Source organism: Monodelphis domestica, chromosome 1 (genome assembly GCF_027887165.1).
Source record: "Monodelphis domestica isolate mMonDom1 chromosome 1, mMonDom1.pri, whole genome shotgun sequence".
In the NCBI taxonomy this organism is placed as follows: Eukaryota; Metazoa; Chordata; class Mammalia; order Didelphimorphia; family Didelphidae; genus Monodelphis; species Monodelphis domestica.
Genome location: NC_077227.1, coordinates 530,165,677 through 530,184,602, shown reverse-complemented (window position 1 = coordinate 530,184,602; position 18,926 = coordinate 530,165,677). Strand labels below are relative to the sequence as shown.

Genomic DNA, 18,926 nt, shown 5'->3' with positions numbered 1-18,926 from the left:
CTATAAGATATTTTCAAGTGCCTTATTCTAAAAATGAAAAATTCAGACTTTCTGTGAGGATTTGATATCTTAGTAACTCGTCTTTACTTATCTGTCAAATTTAGAGCTTCAACTGAAGAATCCCATATGGCGAGGGAAGGTTAAGGAATCCATGGTTTCTTCTAGAAAGGTACCATAGTAAAGTCTTGCTCATTTCTTAGCACTGTGTGGAAAAGCTGGAGCAGATACTATAATATTTTTAAAGTGTCATAACTTTTTATGTGTATATATATGACACTATGGTGTAGGTATGGGTGTTTTCATGTCTTACGGCACATAGCTATTCCTGATGGAGCTGCTTCTGGATAACTCATCCTATGTTAGTGGTTGGATATCAGAGTCCCTTTATATTGAATTTCATTCATTCAGCAAGCATGTAGTAAGTGCCTAGAAGAGTCAGGCCCTATGTTAGGTACTAGGGACATAAAAAGAGATATAGAACAGCTCATGCTCTTAAAAAAAACTCTTATTCTAGGGAGGAAAATAACATGAACACAAAAAAGTAAACAAAATATGTGCATAGTAGATATAAAGTCATTTGGCTTGGAGGGGAGGCATTAACAACCTCCTGTAGGAAGTAGCATTTGGGCTGAGATTTAATGGAAGGTAAGGATTCTGTGAAGGGAGGTAAGGAAGGAATGTATCTAGGCAAAGAGGATAACCTTATATGATGGTACAAGACATGTATGAGGCAGACCAGGTATGCCAGTTTGGAATGTCAGGTATGCGAAGGAGAGTAATATAAAAGTAAGCATGTAAAGGTAGGGCTTGAGCCAGATTGTCTAAAAGTCTAAAGGCTGAACTGAGGGTTGGGTTTTTTTTTTTTAACTTCAAGTCAAGAGGGAGCCACCAGAGCTATTTGAGTCGAGTTACAGGGTCCCGTCCTCTAGAAATATCAACTTTATGGAGGCTGGATCAAAGAGAGGAGACTTTAGGCAGAGAGACCAATTAGAAATTATCGGCAAGAGTTAAAGGGAATGGTAGCCTAAGCTATGATGGTGGCCATGTGATTGAGTGTAAGAAGATGGATGCCAAAGACATTGTAGAGCTACAAATGAAAAACTTGTCAATTTTTCAAAGAGGTTATGAGACAAGCAAGAGTCAGGGACAGCTTCAAAACTGTGAACATGTGTGACGGGAAGTTCTTTCATCATGATAGAGAAGTTAGGAAGAGGGAAGGCTTTTTTTTTAAAGAAAAGATAAGTTTTGTTTAGGATACCTTAAATTAGAGTGTCTTTGTGCATATAGTTGGCAATATATCTAACAGGCATTTGGTCACGTGGGAATAAAATTCAAGAGAGAGGCCCCAATTGGATATATAAACCTGAGCATCATCTGAATAAAGATAGTAGTTGGGCTAATTGGAGTTCATGAAATTGCTGAAGGAGGATAGAGAGAAAAAAAGATCCCCAAAAAGATCCCCATGTAGGGATGAGGCAGGATGACAAGCCAGTGAAAGAGAATGAAAAGGAAGGACTTTCCTTCTGATCTATATTCATGATGGCTTCACCAACTTTAATAAAGTTAATTGAGCCAGCCTAACTTACAAAGCTGCTCTATTCTCCTTGAAAAGAAAACAATTGAGTTCAAGTTCTTAGGTATGTGGGTTAAAGAACTGAGGAGGCTGATGAAGTAGAAGAGGGACTTGACCTCTTCTTTTTGGTCCTAAAGGGCAGAAGTAGGAGCCATGGAGGGGAGTTGCAAAAAGGCACATTTGGGTTTGGGATATGAAGAAGTACTTTCCTAATAGCTATCCATAAGTGGGACACATTCTCTTGGGAGAAAGTGTGTTTTCCATCACTAGAAGTATTCAAGAAAAATGCTACATGACCACTTGTTGAGCATTAAAAAAAAACATTCTTGCTAGAGCACAAGTAGGACTACATGATGTTTGAAGTTTCTTCCAATTCCCAAGTTCAGATGATTCTGTGACTTTAGACCACTATTTCTAAATGGTACTTTAGAAGTGTTTAAAACAGTATGTTTTTGGGGACAGCTAGGTGGCTTACTGGATTAGAAGCCAGTCTTGGGTTCAAAACTTGTTTCAGACACTTCTTAGCTGTGTGACCCTGGGCAAGTCACAACTTCCATTGTCTAGCTTTTACTGCTCTTCTGCCTTGGAACCAATGCATAGTATTGACTCTAAGACAGATAGTAAGTGTTTAAAAAGAAAACAAAATGAACAGAATCCAAATCCCAGTCTGCTCTCCTAAGAGGGCTCAACTCAACCTCATCTTATTTATCTTCATAGAAAACCTGAGTAAGATTGAACTGAAGTTTATAACATGCCAAGTTAGTGAAGCCTAAATTAGAAGGTAAAGAAAGACTTGAATTTTTCAGATTGATAGACATTTTTGTTTTTCTATAGGTGAAATGTTTGTTTGTGGTTATTATATTGACTTTACAAAGTGATCTGAAATGTTTTCTGCCTCCCTATGGCATGGTCCACATGATACCATTATGGATTAGCATTCAAAGGGACTTCATGGAGACTGTGGTTCATTAAGGTGAAGTATTTCTAAGCACAAAACATCAGGTCCCCTTACTGGTTTATCATCATGAGCCTGAAGTTCAGATTGTTTAAACATGGGCACTTGATATTGGATGTATCCCACTCAATGACCAGATGATTTCAGGCAAGAAGGCAGTTATCCTTTTATAGGAACAAGTACTTATAGTGGTTGCATTTTTAGTCCAGTTTTCCCTTTCTTGAATGATTGTAGGGGGATCTTATTACACAATTTATTTGTGAAAAGCCTGGCTTCTGGGAGAGGTATTTTGGGGGGATCAGGTGGGTTTAGGGAGTGGGGAATATGTCTTACACCAATCATTTCAAGGCACTGACTTCATTTAAATAGAATGTGAAATAATTCTGTCTCAATATTCTATTGAAAACCACAATGCATCTTTTAGATTCAAAATGTTTATTTGCTGTTAAGAACCAAATCACAAAGAACCACCTTACAGTTTTGCTTTTTTGAAGAAAGGAACCAAACTGTAGAACTGCGATGCACTCCAAGTGCCACATATCTATTTTATTTTTCAGGAAATCTTATTTGTTTTTCTTTTTACAAGAGCACAACAGGAACCGAAAAGTAAAAGAGTAATGATACAGCACTCAGGATAAATCATATCTTTAAAAATAATAATAACAAAATTTACACCATGTCCTATATCCTGTTAGTATTTTCAGAATATGGCTGTGATTGTAAAACAAAAGCAAGCATTTACAATTTTTGGATAAAGAGTTTTTTTAAATGCCAGGAATGGATTAATTGTCAACAAAATTTGTAGTAATTAGGCAGATGTAAATCTGTTTCTATAATACCAGATTTCTAACAAATTTTGTTTTGGAAACAGAAAAAATATTGCCCCTTGATAATAAATCTTTTTTTCTTTGATGCAAACAGCTAGAACACCTTTTTGATATTCTAAAGCAAAAATGGTTACTCTTCAGATTAATAAATTAGGTCATTATAATAATAAATTAATTATTTGTTTTAAAGTTCAGCAATCTCTGTTCAAGTATTTACAACAATACTTGAAAGTTCCTTTACAAAACAGAACACATTTTCTTTTCACATTAAGCATACTGGGTATCTGTGTCTTTCACAACAAGCATTTGTAAAAGAAAAGTCAATGCACAAATGGGTAATTAATATAAAAGTGCTAGGAGCTGTTTGAAAAATTAACACTATAGTATACAGTCAGAGTTAAAATTGAGGCAAACTACAACAAACTTCCAGCTTACTGTGGACAATATTCCAGTAGTTGTTTCAAACAATTGTTTGAAGAAAAAAAATCCAGGAGCTGATTAGTGCTGCATGTAAATTGCCATCAATGTCTCTAGCCAATGAGTACATTGAAAACCAATACCAAAGGAGGAAAAAAAGTGAAAGAACACCCTTCTCCATAGCAAGAGCATTGATGACTGACTGTTAAAAATGTGTGCACGTGCATACCTCCTTGTGTGCACAAACATACATTTGCATGTGTGAATGTATATATATGTGCATATATATAGATATATATTTACACACAAGCACACATACCCTCCTCACTTTCAAATTAAACTGTAGTTAGAGTGAGATCTTTTCTTTGTTTTTTAAAAGCTCATAAGTGATTAAAAGCATTGGTATGGAATGCCTATTCAATCTAACTTTGCTCTGGTTAAAATCTCATAAAAATACATTCAACAGGAAAACATAAATTGTATGTGTATAAATATATATGTATGTATATATATATATACACATGCACACAAATACTCTTGTTTTTTTTGAAGCTTAAGATATTTACATAAATATTCCTATAATTGCTAAAGTTTAAAGAGGCATAATTTTTTTCTGAGCTTCAACAAAGGTGCTTGAATAATATACAATTAAAATTAAGCTGCTTCCTAGTATGGAAGTAGTTTCTATTTTGTAGAACCAGTAAATAATAAGGAAAAATCCTAAAACAGTCTTTTTTTTCCTTTAAAAAAACACAACAAAAAACAAAAACCAACACAAAACAACCTGTTTCCTTTTAAGCTAGAGCTTCAACAAAAACTAACCTTTTTTATACTTTGAAACTATGAACAACCAACACAACAGAACAGAACAAAGCAACAACAAACAAATGGACAAGCCCCTGGAAATGCCTGGCATTCTTTGCCCTTTCCTTCCTTCCAGACTGTCATAAGAAAAGCTCCAGTGCTCATATCAAGAAATGACTTCAGTCTCATTCATTTGCTAACTCTGCCAGCAACTGGCTGATTGGCTTGGAAGAAGACAATAAAAGCAGCACAAGGAATAACTGTACACATCCTTAATAACCCGCATCTGAGAGATCTTGCTACCCATCTCCCTGGCTTTCTCACTGCCTACTGCACATTCTGATTGTATAGAAGAACCTGTGGCTATGGGACACCCGGGTGGCTGTTGGAGGCTTTTGTCTCCAAGTGTTGTCGTTCTGAGGTGGTCACAGCCGCTGAATCATGAGACCCTTTTCTTGTCTTTCACTTAGGCTAGGCTTTGTTGCAACCAATGCAGCTTTAAGCACAATGAGAAAAAAAAAGTCCTCCCAATGCTCGGCCATTTGACTGGTTTTATTTTTACCAGGTTTCTCCCCAAGCCAAGCTGACCAATCTGTCTTCCCAATACAACCCTCCCACCCACTTACCCAACTCAATGCTCCCTCCCCCCCACCCCCAGTATTTCTACAGCTATATTACAAGCAAATATATCTTAGCAACTTTTGAAAACTTTGGTTCTAAGAAAACACTTGGTCAGTTATCATGAGGAAAAGTGGGAATGCTTGTTCTGGCACCTCGCTGTAGACAAAGCCCATCCCGGGAAGGTCTTAGAGCTGTACATGAAGTCACAAATCCAATACAACCCACTAAGCAAGTGCACAAATTCTAAGTTATAGCAGATTTAGTCTTTTTCTGTCTTTGTTTTTAAACCTCACTGAGGGTGTAGTTTTTCACACTGTCTGATAGAAATTATCTGCTTGAAGGTTATTCTGTTTTTGCATGCTGTAGAAGCCACTAAATCTTGCATCTGGGTCAGCAATTCTTAGCATTCTCTGAGAACTATCCACCTGAACCATAGTTCCTTTCTTGCAGTCCACATACACCAGCTGATTGTTTAGGGAAGAAGGCTAAAAAGAGAGAGAGAAAAAAAAAGAGTGGAATTAGTTAACCTCCTAGTCAGGCTACAAATGGCAAAATTAGTCTTATCACTCTCCAAAGAAAGGAATGTAAAAGTACTTTGTAGTAGGTGCCATTATGTGGTATTATGTTTCTGGTGTCACATTTTAAGGAGAAATTAAAGCACGTTGAGAGGGAGAAGACCAGGATGGCAGAGATTTGGACAGCAGATCACATGAAGAAGAGGTGAAGGAAGCTGAACTGTTTAGCTCTCTCCAAAGTGAATAACAATCTCTTCCCAAATCTAATGGCCTCTTCCTGAGACAGACAACGGCCCTTCCCTCCTTGATGTTCTTCTCTCCAGGCTTTCACAGCACTTCTCTTTTCTGGTTCTCTTCCTACTTATTTCGTTGCTCCTGTTTCATTTGTTGGATTCCTCCAGGTCACGCCTGCTAATTCTCGGTGTCCCTCAGGGTTCTGTCCTGCACCCTCTTCTCTTTGTTCTCTATCCTATTTCACTTGGGGATTTCATCAGTTCTCACGGATTAAATGATCATCTCTGTAATGATGATGTCACAAATCTGCTTATCCAGCCCTGACTTCTCTGCTGACTTCCAAACTCACATCTCTGACTGCCCGTTGTCTATCTTAAACTGCATTTTCTGTAGATATCATAAACTCAGCATGCACAAAACTGAGCTCAGGATCTTTCCCCGAGTCCTCCCCGCTCCTCCTCACTTCCCCATGACTGCCGAGGACACCACCATCCTACCAGTCCCCCAGGCTTGCAGCCTCAGTGTCATCCCGGACTCCTTTTTCTCAGAAAAGTAGGACTTGTGTGATAATTATAAGGAAAACCTTCTCACAATGGAACAGATTGCCGCCTGGCTAGTAAGATCTTTGTTCCTTCTAGGTATGGGATCAGACTAGCTGGCTTCTCAGGCCCATGTCCAGACTGGGCTTTCTCCTTCAGGACTCCTCCTTCCCATCGGCAAGCTGGAGTCCCCACACCCCCCAGCCAGCCCTGATTGGTAAGCTTTAGCCTTGTCTCGGCCAGACCTAGGCCTCCACTTCCTCACCACTGGTGCCATCTGCCTCAGTCAGGACTAAAAGAAGAGGCAACTTAAGGATCTAATTACTGCCAAATCCTTTTCTGGCTCACTCACACCACCCCAAACATGTCCTTCCTCCATGCTTGCCAGCACCTTAGGTCACGGATTTCCCTATTAGAATTTAAGCTGTTTGAGGCCGAGGAGCATGTGTATCCCTGGGCCTAGCACAGTGCCTAGTGCTTAAGAAATGCTTATCAGCCTAATTTTGGAGTTGTCTGTTCAGGTGCGTCTGGATGACCACCGTCCTGGGATGATGCAGAAGCCATCCCTGCTTCGGGCAGGCTGGACTGGATGTTCTGAGCTGTGTAGAATCCAGATACTTGGGAGCTGTCCCACAGTGACAGCGGCAGCAACCTCGCCCCTTCACAGACACAGCCGGACCGTGCCGTGAAGGTTGATGACTCACTGCCGTCTGCGCTTTCTATCCATATGAGCAGATCAGGCGCCGGCCTTCACCTCGGTGACTCTTCTCCTTTTTCCTGCCATTTCTAGACATAGCACGTGAGGGGAAGCCCTGATCTTTGAATCAGAGTTAGCGCTCCAGGCCCGCTTCTGCTTCTGAAGAACTGTAGGACTTGGGGAGTCGCTCTTCTCCTCCCCGGCCGTCTTCTCATTTGTGCTGCCTATTGCACGGCGTCTCTGGGAGGTCTGACCAAGGCTATACATACATGATGGCTTAATGCTCGCTCCCCTTGTCTTTTTCGCCTTTCCACCGTCATGCCTTTTCCTCTCCATTCTCCATGTTCTCATTCTTACTCTGTTTCACTTGGGCCCCACCCAGGATCATCCATCTACATTTATCTTTCCATGACTGTTAGAATCAGGGTCTGCTATGAGTAAGGATGTGTTCAATTGGTCTTTTGAAATGTGAACTGAAGATATCGGATGGTTCAAAGGTCTGGGTTCATTAACTCAGGGAAGACAGGAGCATTTTCATCAGTAACACAGAACCAATGGTATGAAAGTAATAGCCATTTGACATTTATAGTCTGATAATCATTAGAAACTATGAAGCATACAGCTTAAGTTCTACCAAATAATTAAGTACAACACTTAGATGTTTTCCTAATTTTACAACTCAATGAAATTTTCAGTACTGTACCTTTGTAGGTGTTCGATACCAACAGAGCACTGGAATCCACTGTTTCTTCTGATTTAAAAATAGGAATATTACTATAAAACCCAGGACTCCCATTATTCCTCCAACCCAGGCAAAAGATGCAAGAGAAGAGTCTTCACTTAGATGTGGCCCATTCCCATCTCTGTATTCCACCTGAAGATGACCCAGGTCTGGAAAAAATAAAGCAATAAGACTTAAGTACTAAATCCCAAAGCAGTTTTGCAGGGCTCTCCAACTTACATTTTAAAGAAGCTTCATGGAATAATAATTTCAATATGAAAATGAAGCAAACATTCAATCTAACTCATCGAAAGCTTACTTGAAGTCGTCTACGATGGTTCATCCTTGAGACTTCTTCCCATTCCTACTCTTTTACTTATGCCCTTTAGTGCCAAAACAAGCTCCATTCCTTTCAGACAGTCTTTTAGGTATTTGAATTCAGCCACTATGTAGCCCTAGAACTTATTCTTTAGGCTAAAAATCCCAAGTTTCTTCAAGGGATTCTTATGGCACAAACTGTACACTTCTTCACTTTGATAACCCTCCAAGCTATCAATTTCCTTCCAAAGTCTGGTGCTCAGAACACAGTATTTCACATGTTTTCTGATGGGCAGTTTACAGTGGGATTCTGATCTTATTCCTGAAAGCTATTCCTTTCTTAATTAGTCTGAGCTTTTTTGGCTGCCACATCACCCTCCTGATTCATTAAACTGATAGTTCATGACAATCTCCAGATTTTTTTTGTCAGATAAACTGCTATTTTACCATACTTCCCCCAACATGAACTTGTGAGTGAAGTCTATTTCTTGAACTGAAGTATAAGACTCTAAATATACCATACTTTTAATCTTCTTAGTTCATTTTTCTATCTTGTCAAGACCTTTTCTGGATCAGGACATTGTCATCCATCACATTATCTACTCATCCTAGCTTTATATTATTTACAGATTTTAGGAAGATTCTGTGTCTTTAGTGAAGACAGATAAAAATATTAAAAAGCAAAAGGTTGAACATAGATCCTTAGGGCCTCATTTCCAAAACACATGGAACCATTATAGTATGAATAAGTAACAACTTCTCCATATCCATCTAATTGTACCATTTCCTAGCCCACATCTCTCAATCTTTTCTGCAAGAACAGCATAAGATACTTTTATCAAAAAACTTTCCAAAATCTAGGTAAACTATATTGGCAGCATTTCCTCTTTCAACCGGTTTACTAAATTTGTTAAAAAAAGGAAATAAAATAACTTTGTCACAAGATGATCTTGATGAAGCCAGTCTCTTTCATCTTGTAGTATAGAATTTTCTGAGGAATTGAAATCAAGCTCACTGGCCTATTGTTTGCAGACTAGATTCTCTCCCTTTTTTTGGGAGAAATCAGGACATTTTCCTTTTCTTTAAGCCTGTAGTGTTTCTCCTGTTACCCATGATCTTGCATATCTCTCTGACAATGGTTCAGCAATCACATCTGTCAATTCTTTCAGGTCCTGAAGATGGAGTTCATCTGAGTCCTCTATCAAAGTCAAAAAAGTATTCTCATACTATTTCCTTACTCATCTCAAGTACTGAGTCCTTATTATATATTTTTGTTCTATGCTCTCCGGTCCAAAAGACAATCTCCTTTGCAGAGAAAACAAAATCATATTCAAGAGTCGAGCAGCTATGTCTTCTCTCCATTGACAGTTTTCATAAGGTCCTATCCCTTCTTTAATCCTTTTCTTTTTCCCAATATAATTGAATAAAACCAGAACAGTTTTTGTTGCCTTTGATTTTCCTTGCCAGGCTCTTGGCTCACCCTGAGCTTTGGCTTTCCTGACACTATTCTTATAGGATCATGTCATTATTTGTATTTATAGTGATATCAACTCTTGCATATTTTTTCTGTACATATCCTTTTTAAAAAACTAAGTTGGTTTGGGAGTTCTTTGCATGTGCACATCCATCTCTTGGGACAACTCTCCCGTTGTTTCCCTTTGTATCTTCAGAATTTCATTCTTGACAGTTTCCATCCTTCCTTGGCAAAGTCTTTATATGTGGAATTTTAGTCTACAGAATATTATTTATTCTTCCTCTGACCCACTGACATCTGATGCCCCCAAATGTAGGGCCATATTTTGTGACCCAGCTTTCCTCTCACGATTACAAACTTTAGGAAGCAGGAGTCATTTCCCTAAATACTGCCCTTATTTTTAGCCCACCAAGTTTCCTTATTTTGGTCAGAATCAGATTCTGAATGGAATTCACTCCCTTTTTGAAGGACAGAATTAATACAGGAAGTGAGTAGCAAGAAAGGTTCAGCAGGTATTTGGATAACTGACATTCTCCATTACTATCAATCAAGAATGTATTAAACACATGATGGGCACTATGGCTACAGAGAGAAATCATAGCATCCCCATTTTCAAGGCACTAACATGTACATGTTTGTTTAAGTAATAAATGAAAGGTCAATTTGGGAAGGAAAAATGCTGATGGGGAGCAGATGCAGGTTTATGTAGAAGGTGGTGCTTGATCTAAATATGGAAGGGAATCAAGGATTCTAAGGAGGGAGGGCTTTATGAACACGTGGGAGTAGCCATATCATATGGGGAGCACAACATAAAGTATGTCAATACTCTATTATGCTTCTACTTCCCAAACTCCTCATTTCTCTGCTCTTTCTGTTCAGATGATCTGTGGTGCTTCTGGTTTCCCAAAATTTGTTCTATCCTGCTTCTCCTTTCTTGTTTCTTACATAACAACTGTCTACTGTCTTCCTTCCTTCCTTCCTTCCTTCCTTCCTTCTTTTCTTCCTTCCTCCCTCCCTCCCCCCTGGCGCTCTCTCTCTCTCTCTCTCATTCTCTCTCTCTCTCCCTCCCTCTCTCTCCCTCCCTCTCCCTTACTTTCCATCTTAGAATCAATAGCGTGTATTGGTTCCAAGGCAGAAGAGTGGCAATGTGGGTTAAGTGACTTGCCCAGGGTCACACAGCTAGGAAGTGTCTGAGAGGTCAGATTTGAACCTAGGACCTCCCCTCTCTGACATTTTCTTAATATATAATTCTAAATATACCCATCTAACCATATTCCAGCCAGGAATTTAATTTTACTTGTTGCTTAAATTTTTTGTATTTGAGGCTACAGCTTTTACTGCTCATTCCTTTCCCAGAGTATATCTCCTTTAAACTTCAGGTGTCAAAAGCGACTATTTCTACATTGTGTCTTCTCTAATCTCAGAAGCATGGGTCTCTTTCTCGCTCACCAACCCTTTTTAGTTTAAAGCTGTTTGATTTAGATTTGTAAGACATCTGACAAACATTCTTATCAACTTCGGCTTGTAATTGGTCTGCCATTTTTATCAGACATTATCTTTTTTACTAGACAGTTTTTCTTTTTCACTTCCCTTGACCTTTCTAGTAAAAAGTGGTGGCCACACCACCTATTCCCTCTTGGTCTCAATTTCTTGCTCAAGAAATGCTTTTTTGGAAGTATGAATTCTACCCAGGTGTATTGCCCAAAGAGCCAGCAAATCATCCGTTTTAACTAGTCTTGGGGAAGTTCTCTGTTGTGTCTTTGATACATGCCCCAGGGAGGACAATAGAAGTCTCTATTGTTATTAATTTCAACAAATGCATTTTATGTCTCATTTTGATTTTCAACTATGAACACATTGTGCTATCAACATGATTAAAGTTTAGCTTATTATTTAAGGGATCCACTGAATTCCTTTGAGTGAGATCATACATTCTGAGGGCAGCGGAGTATTAAAAAATAAGGATGGGAAAGAATGTTGGGCAGGCGAATGATGGTTCCAACTTGGCAAGGAAAATAAAATCATACTTAATCTCTGAACTCAAGAAAATAGCTTTCAATCTAGAAGATCTTTCAGAGGAGTCCAATGCCTTTTTTTTTTAATTGATGAGGAATTTAGGACCCAGAAATGGGAAGTGAATTGGCCATAGTCTCAAAGGAAATTTTCAGAAAGGGGAATAAGCGAAATTAGGTCTTAGATCTTCTGACAAGGTAATCACACTAAAAGAATAATTAAAATTTGATTGTAACTTAAAATAAAAAAACTACATATCTTTCAAGTTTTTAAAAGGAGAAGCATTAACTGATTCCTCAATAACACAGTGGAAAGGTAAACAAATGTACAGCAAACACAATAAGAATGCTCTGAAAAGGCTTTGGTTTAACTCATTTTGCTTTTTTGGATGTTAGCTCCCGAGGTCCATTGCCACAGCTTAAATTAAAATATCAGGACTAGTTTTGAAAGCTGTAATTTCACTTTCTCCTAATTTAACTTCACTTCTCTAGTTCATCCTACTGGCCTGATATTTGGTCCCAAATTTAAAGAAAGGGGGAAATGAGGGCAAAAGAAGAGGAAGAAGATGTTTCCTGTTGTCGCCTTCAAAACTGATGGATGATTCATGAATTTCCCTCTCTTCTATGAATTGGCAATGGTGATCATGCAAGGGATGCTAAAGGAAAACTGGGAAAGGAAGTCTTTTGTGTGGTATCAAGGCCTCTTAGGGTCCACCCAAGGAAATAATAATTGAAAAACATTATTCTATAAGCTATAGAATTTAAGTTTCTTTAAACATTCCTCCATTAATGACTATACTTTTTTTCAAATGACCTAATATTTCAGTAACTTCTTAGGTCATTTTCAGTTTTTGAAACCCTGTTTTGAACCCCTCAAAAAACTGATGTAACTATAGCTTTGTCTGAACATTACTAAAAAGTTAAAGTTCTGGAAAGTTCTGAAAATATGACACATGAAATACACATGGAGTCCTAAACCTGCATTGTAAAATGGTAGAATATTGCATATTTAAATATCATGACTATATTTCATAGACTTAATGAGTACAATATGTTTGAAATGTGTATTTACAACAACAAAAAAACAATCAGATGTGAAATGAAGGTCATACTTTGTCCTAGAAAATAGGGCATGGGATCATAGATTTCGAGCTGGAAGGGACCATAGAATTTAAACCTTTCATTTTACAGATGAGGAAACTGAGGTCCAAAATGACACAGCTGTTAATGTCTGAAGCAGTATTTGAAACTTGACCTTTCTAATTCAAATCCAGCACTCCATGAACTTTCTAGTGCAGAAATGTCAGCTTTTGTACTTTAAGACCATGAACTTTTACTTCTTATGAAGTAGATAAGACTGTTATTTTCAGTAATTTATAAAATTATGTAATTTGCAAATTTCTCAAGGTATGTCTAGGATATCATAATTGCTTCTAATGATAAGAGAGCTCCGTTTAAGAGTTTACCTGTGGAAATTTTTTTTTAAGGTGACAGTATATTATTGTTTGAAAACCAAGATTAGGGACAGAAAACATAAGATATTTTTGAAGGTTGTCAAGGGCTTACTAGTTCTAAAATGCCCACAGCAAGAATCTGAACAGCTGGAAAGGCACATGTCAAAAATGTCTTTGCCTCTATTATCTCGTTTATCTTAGTATTCACTACAACTTACCTCTGGGGCGATGGATGATGTCATTTTCACTAGGGGTAGGCCATACTGGTACCTCTAATTCAATCTCTCCTCGATGATTTGTCTTTTCAATGGGAATATTGGTTGGTTCAGGTACGTACATCTCTAAAAAAGAGGGAAACATTTCATAAGAGATGACAGAGTAAGAACATGATCATTTTCTTATTTTCAAATCAAGTTGGGTATTTCATTCACTCAATATTTATTTCCTAGCATACTAAATGAAGTTCTAATTCCTTGGTTTCCATGAAGAGTTAAAGTATATCCTTTAGTAGTAAGGTGGTGTGGGATACAAAGTTCATAAAATTAAGTAGGATTTCCTTCTCTAATGACATCCACCTTCATTTTTCACCTCTAATCTTGAAACTGAAGGTAGAGTGGTTTGAAATGTAAACATTTCTTTTGTTTTGAATTACTTTCAATAAACTCAAGCTGCAATTTGGTCATTTTTGTAATGCTGAATCCTATTTAAACAACAACAACAATACAGGACTTTAATGGCTGAAGAATCTCTTTCTTTAGTCCTTCTTTATGTCCTCTTCTCCCAAAACTTACTCCAAAATGGGCTGAAGTGGAGACATGGTGGGATGCCCTAATGTAAGGCGAAACATTAGTTTTGTCAGTTGGATTGTTTTTTGTACTTTTCAGTTAAAATCATTAGTAAATTATATTTACATACCTCAACCTCTTAGATCTTTGAACAACAGGCTTATAAAACAAGCAAAGTTAGAAAATAGTATTGTTTGTCCCAAATGCCAGATGTTTTTGGACCTGAATCCTCTGAGATTCTAAATCCTAAATCTAAATTAGAATCTAAATTCTAATCCTCTGAGAATCCTAAAACACTGATCATTTTTCAAGGGTACCAATAAGAGATATTTTTGTAGCCCTTATTGAAGACATTAGCAAGAACTGGCTTAATACTATTGGGGAAAAAATCTTGAAGCATTTCTATAACACAATAAAGGTATTTTACCTACCCTCTTCCTCAATGACTACCCCTAACTCATTGTTTGTAAGAAGAACATCCATAAAAACAATTGTTAACTATTATTCTTATTCTACATTATCTACTCAACAAGTAATCTGAATAAACTATGGAGAGGTATGTGCACAAGTCAGAGAGTTCTCAACCAATAGGCTATGGATGTGAGAAAGAAACTATCCCAAGAAGCAAAAAAAAATTTTTTTTGTATCTTCTCTATATATTGCTTGGTCTTTTAGGTCACATGGTTTTTAGTCTCTCAGAGAAACAATGTGTTAGTTAAGATTAAGTTATTTTGAGATGGTTTGGGGTAAAAATATCTAATGATTACATTAGCATTTTAACCAATAAGGGTGATAGGTCAGTGGCTCCCTTGAATGACCAAAGATCCCCAATGACATCAGGCAGGTATATAAATAGAGTTTTAGCTTATTATTCAGCCCCTTTCTTGGATATCCCAAGACATCTAAATTGGCCAACAGGCAATTAGGAGACGGCCCTTCAAACCATCCGTCCTCCTCATCTCCATATAATGAAGGTCACAGAGGCAAGAAGAGATTCTTGTTTTGTTTTTCTACTAACCAAATTTTGTTAAAAGGGAGACATTCACTGACATTCATAAAGACCAAGAAAATGCAAGAAGCAGAGGCTCTGACCCAGAACTCGGACACAGGAATACACACAAAAAATTCTTTCTCATCTGTGACCCTTAAATAGAAATTAGTATATAGTGTATGAAAAATAAACTCTCATAGGTGCTTCTCAATGAATTCCCCCAAATTTCAAGAGTGAAAACAGATTTTGCCAAGAAGATAGTTTTGTGTCCAGAGCACAGACCCAAATATGATGGAACGGCGTGGAATAAGCAGTTATTAAGGGCCTACTATATGCCCAGCATGGTGCCGAGTGCTGTCACAAGGGCTACCTCACTTAGTATGGCAGGAGCTTTTCCTCATGACTCACTTTCAGGGGGAAAAGGGTATTTTATGTAAGACTGTGACGGCTGTTCCCTTGCAAGGCTTGGTGCAGTCCTGATGACTACCTGCTCATCCAGTGACCAGCTAGTTCCGAGGTTCAGCATTCACGACAGAGGATTAATGTTAGAATGATTCCACGATCTTGTCAGTGTCAAAAGTAACAAAAACATTCTCAAAGCCTACAGGAGATATTGTTAATTCACTGGTCAAATAGCTATTTGGCTGTTTTGCTAGGAGTAAAACTGATAAAAGCTTTGGGATTCTAGAAGAAGGGTCCTTAATGTGTGTATGTGGTGTGTGAGCACGCGATGCACCCTTTAGACAGTGGTACAGCCTGCGGACCCCTTTTCAGGACATGGCTTTTAAATGCATAAGATAAAATGCACAAGGTTACAAAGGAAATAAATTATATTAAAAATAATTATCCGGGGGGCAGCTGGGTGGCTCAGTGGATGGAGAGCCAGACCCAGAGATGGGAAGTCCTAGGTTCAAATCTGCCCTCAGACACATCCTAGCTGTGTGACCCTGGGCAAGTCACTTAACCCTCATTGCCTAGCCCTTACCACTCTTCTGCCTTAGAACCAAAACACAGTATTGTTATATTGGTATATAAAATTATCCAAATATATTTTTTAAATGTTCATGAATCCCAAGTTAAAAAGGCCTGCTTTTAAAAGGGTATAGTTATAATTTTCAGTTGTTTTTCCAGTTGTGTCCAACTCTTCACCTAGGCCATCTATACATATTCAAAAAGTATCTACTGTTCCAAAATCATGACACATGCAGCAATTGTTAGGCTTGCTAGCCAGAGTACAATCTAAAAATTGAGTGCATTTGTGGCATTTAGAGTCAGGAGAAGACAGAATACCTACCACCATCAAAAACGATGGCTTGATTTAACTAGTATCTTCACCAGAATTAGGGGAAATTCTTATGGGCATAGTTAGGACCATCCAGGGAGGAAGAAAAATTCAGAAGGACGAAAACAAGCTTTTTGTGCAGGGAAGGGTGGTGAATTTTACTGAAGAGGCACAACGAAAGTAATAATTGTATTTCTAGCTAAAATCCCTTCCTCCTGAGGAGCTGACCATGGTCCCTTGGGTAGAGTTTGTGAAACTCTCATAGTGAAACTTCTGGAAAGTTCAGAGCAAAGATCTAGCTGGCTGGATAGAACCTTGGAAAAGGGCTTGTCCCTATGTTCTCATTTATCCTTATTCTATCTCTGTGAGGCCGGGAAAGAATAAATAGAATAAATGCATATTTTCTTATCATAAAGAGAGAAATGAAGGTGTAGTGTAAGATGCTTGCTTACGATCACACGGAGAGCTACCGATAGCATCAGAACAATAACCCAGGTTTTCTAGTTTCTAGTTTTAATCTAGTTTAAATCTGAAGAGCAGAAATGAGAAAGGAAAAGGGACCTCACAGGCCATCCAAGTGCCTCTCTAACATCTTTAATGTATGGTTATTCTCTCCATTTTATCCTGTATCCCTCTTCTTTGTATATAGCTGTTTGCACATTGGCTTCCCCATTAGACTGCCTTGATCTTGAGAGCAGAGACTTTCCCCCCACCTTTCTTTTCATCTCCTGACCCCACAGGCGCCTAACAAAAGTTTGCTCCCTTGTTGCCTTGACTTTAGGAAGCGAGCTACTTCATAGAGAAATTCTTTTGGGGGGGGGGTGGCTTAATGTTAAGAAAGAGTTTCCTTTATTTTTCTAATATCTAAAAAAGGCCATTATGTCACTCCTAGAGTACATTTTCTGAGTTCTTTTGACCAATTCTCCTATGGGATTCCCCGTCTTCCCCGAAGGGTCTCATTAATGTCCTTCCAAAAGAGGCACCCAGTACAGGGTCCACTCTAGATATGCTCTGACTAGGGCTAGGCCTCAGCATTTTCTTTGATCTGGTTATCATATTTAATAAATCTCAGGATTATATTACTTTATATGGGTGTCCTATAACACATAACAATTTAGATTGAGCTTGCAGTTGCCTAAACTCTCAGATCTCTTTCACATGGATTTATCAGGTAATGCCTCCTTCCTATTCTTGTGTAGCTCTTTTTTTGAACCTGACTTGACAAATATAATTTTATAGAAAAAATAAAGATAAACCTCATTTTTTATCTAGTTCAGATATCATAATTCCTTTTCACTCTTTTCTAAAGATGAGTGGTAAAAAGAATTGTTAGCATTTATATAGCTCTATATAATCCTCATAATAATCCTTGGAATTAAGGGCTATTACTATCACCACCTTTTTGCAGATAATGAAAGAAGCTGATGGAGGTTAAGTGAATGACCCAGGTTCACACAGCCAGTAAGTCTTGAAGGGTGATATGAACTCAGGTCTTCCTGACTAGATCCAGCCTTCCCTCTACCATCTAGCTGGAAACATCAGATTAAGAAATTGAAAAGAACACTGTCCAAAAGTTAAAAAAAAAAAAGATTTGGTAGAAAGTCACTGGAAAACATTTAGTGGTCAATATATGTAGTCAGTAAAATCTGGATGCTTATTCAATTAAAAAATATGAATGTAGTTATCTGTACTCTCCAATTGCCTCTATTTCCCCCTTCCTCTCTAGTCTCAGTAATCACCTGCCTTGTTCATGCCTCATCCTCTCACGCTGGCACTAAAGCCGCAGTCTTTTTACCTGGTCTCCATTCTGTTACAGTTCGCCTTTTTGGCACTACCAACAAATTATTAAATTATTTACTGAACACCATTCTTATGACATGACTCAGCTGCCTATAAACCTACAAAAGCTCTCCTCTTTAGAAGCTGCCTAGTCCACTGCAAGCTAGAAGGATATCTTCCTCCTCTGAACCCAGAGCTCTTACTATTTGCCACTCGTTTTGAAAGACTCACACTTCCTTGTGACAGGTCTTACATTTTTGCATTGATTAGCTATTAGATGATTATTTAACTTACTCTTTTGGACTTCATCTTTCCGACTACACTGATGGGTCCTGTGAGATAGGCTTTGTTTCATATTTGTCTGTAGCCTCTACAGACAGGTGGTAAGCTCATTACTTCATAAAACAGATGTTCAATAAATATTGGTTACAATTTAATTCCAGGCATTAGTGCTAACGGGTCTGCTCAAACAACCTCAATGATATTGGGACATGCCAGGTTCCTGATTTATCTAATAAAGAATACAAAAATTCTAAAGAAGGAAAAAGTCACAAAAAGGAATGAATTTTGTATATCCATACCTTAAACTAGCAAAATGAAACCATCGAAACTTTAACTTGAGCCCTTCCTTTAAATGAGAGATTGGGATTCTCCTGATGTCTTTCTACACCTTTATGTATTTATGTACATATACATTTCTATGTCACTGACTATATACGTGTGTGTGTGTGTGTGTGTGTGTGTAGATTCAAACATATATGTATATGTATAAATTTAATCTGGACTTGTGATTTTGCCAATATGGTCACATCCTAATTTTGCAACTCTTCACTAATTCAGCTCTGAATCTTACAGCATTAGAGAGTTCATCAGGCCACTGAAAGGTTAAGTGACTTGTCTAGGATCACAGGGGCAGGATTCGAATCCA

At 38.0% G+C, this 18,926-nt stretch overlaps 1 protein-coding gene across 4 annotated transcripts in view; it reads right to left on the bottom strand.

Annotated features, from left to right (window-relative positions):
- Positions 1-2,946: 2,946 nt before the first annotated feature.
- CRIM1 (cysteine rich transmembrane BMP regulator 1) overlaps positions 2,947-18,926 on the bottom strand; it is a 240,483-nt gene continuing 224,503 nt past the window's right edge. For all 4 annotated transcript variants that reach the window (XM_007476071.3, XM_007476073.3, XM_001371615.4 and 1 more), the window contains 3 exons: positions 13,380-13,502; positions 7,886-8,073; positions 2,947-5,682 (listed from right to left, as the gene is read on the bottom strand). In XM_007476071.3, the coding sequence (XP_007476133.2) occupies positions 5,506-5,682; positions 7,886-8,073; positions 13,380-13,502 (488 nt within the window). In that variant the 3' untranslated portion in view covers positions 2,947-5,505. The remainder of the gene's footprint in view (positions 5,683-7,885; positions 8,074-13,379; positions 13,503-18,926) is intronic.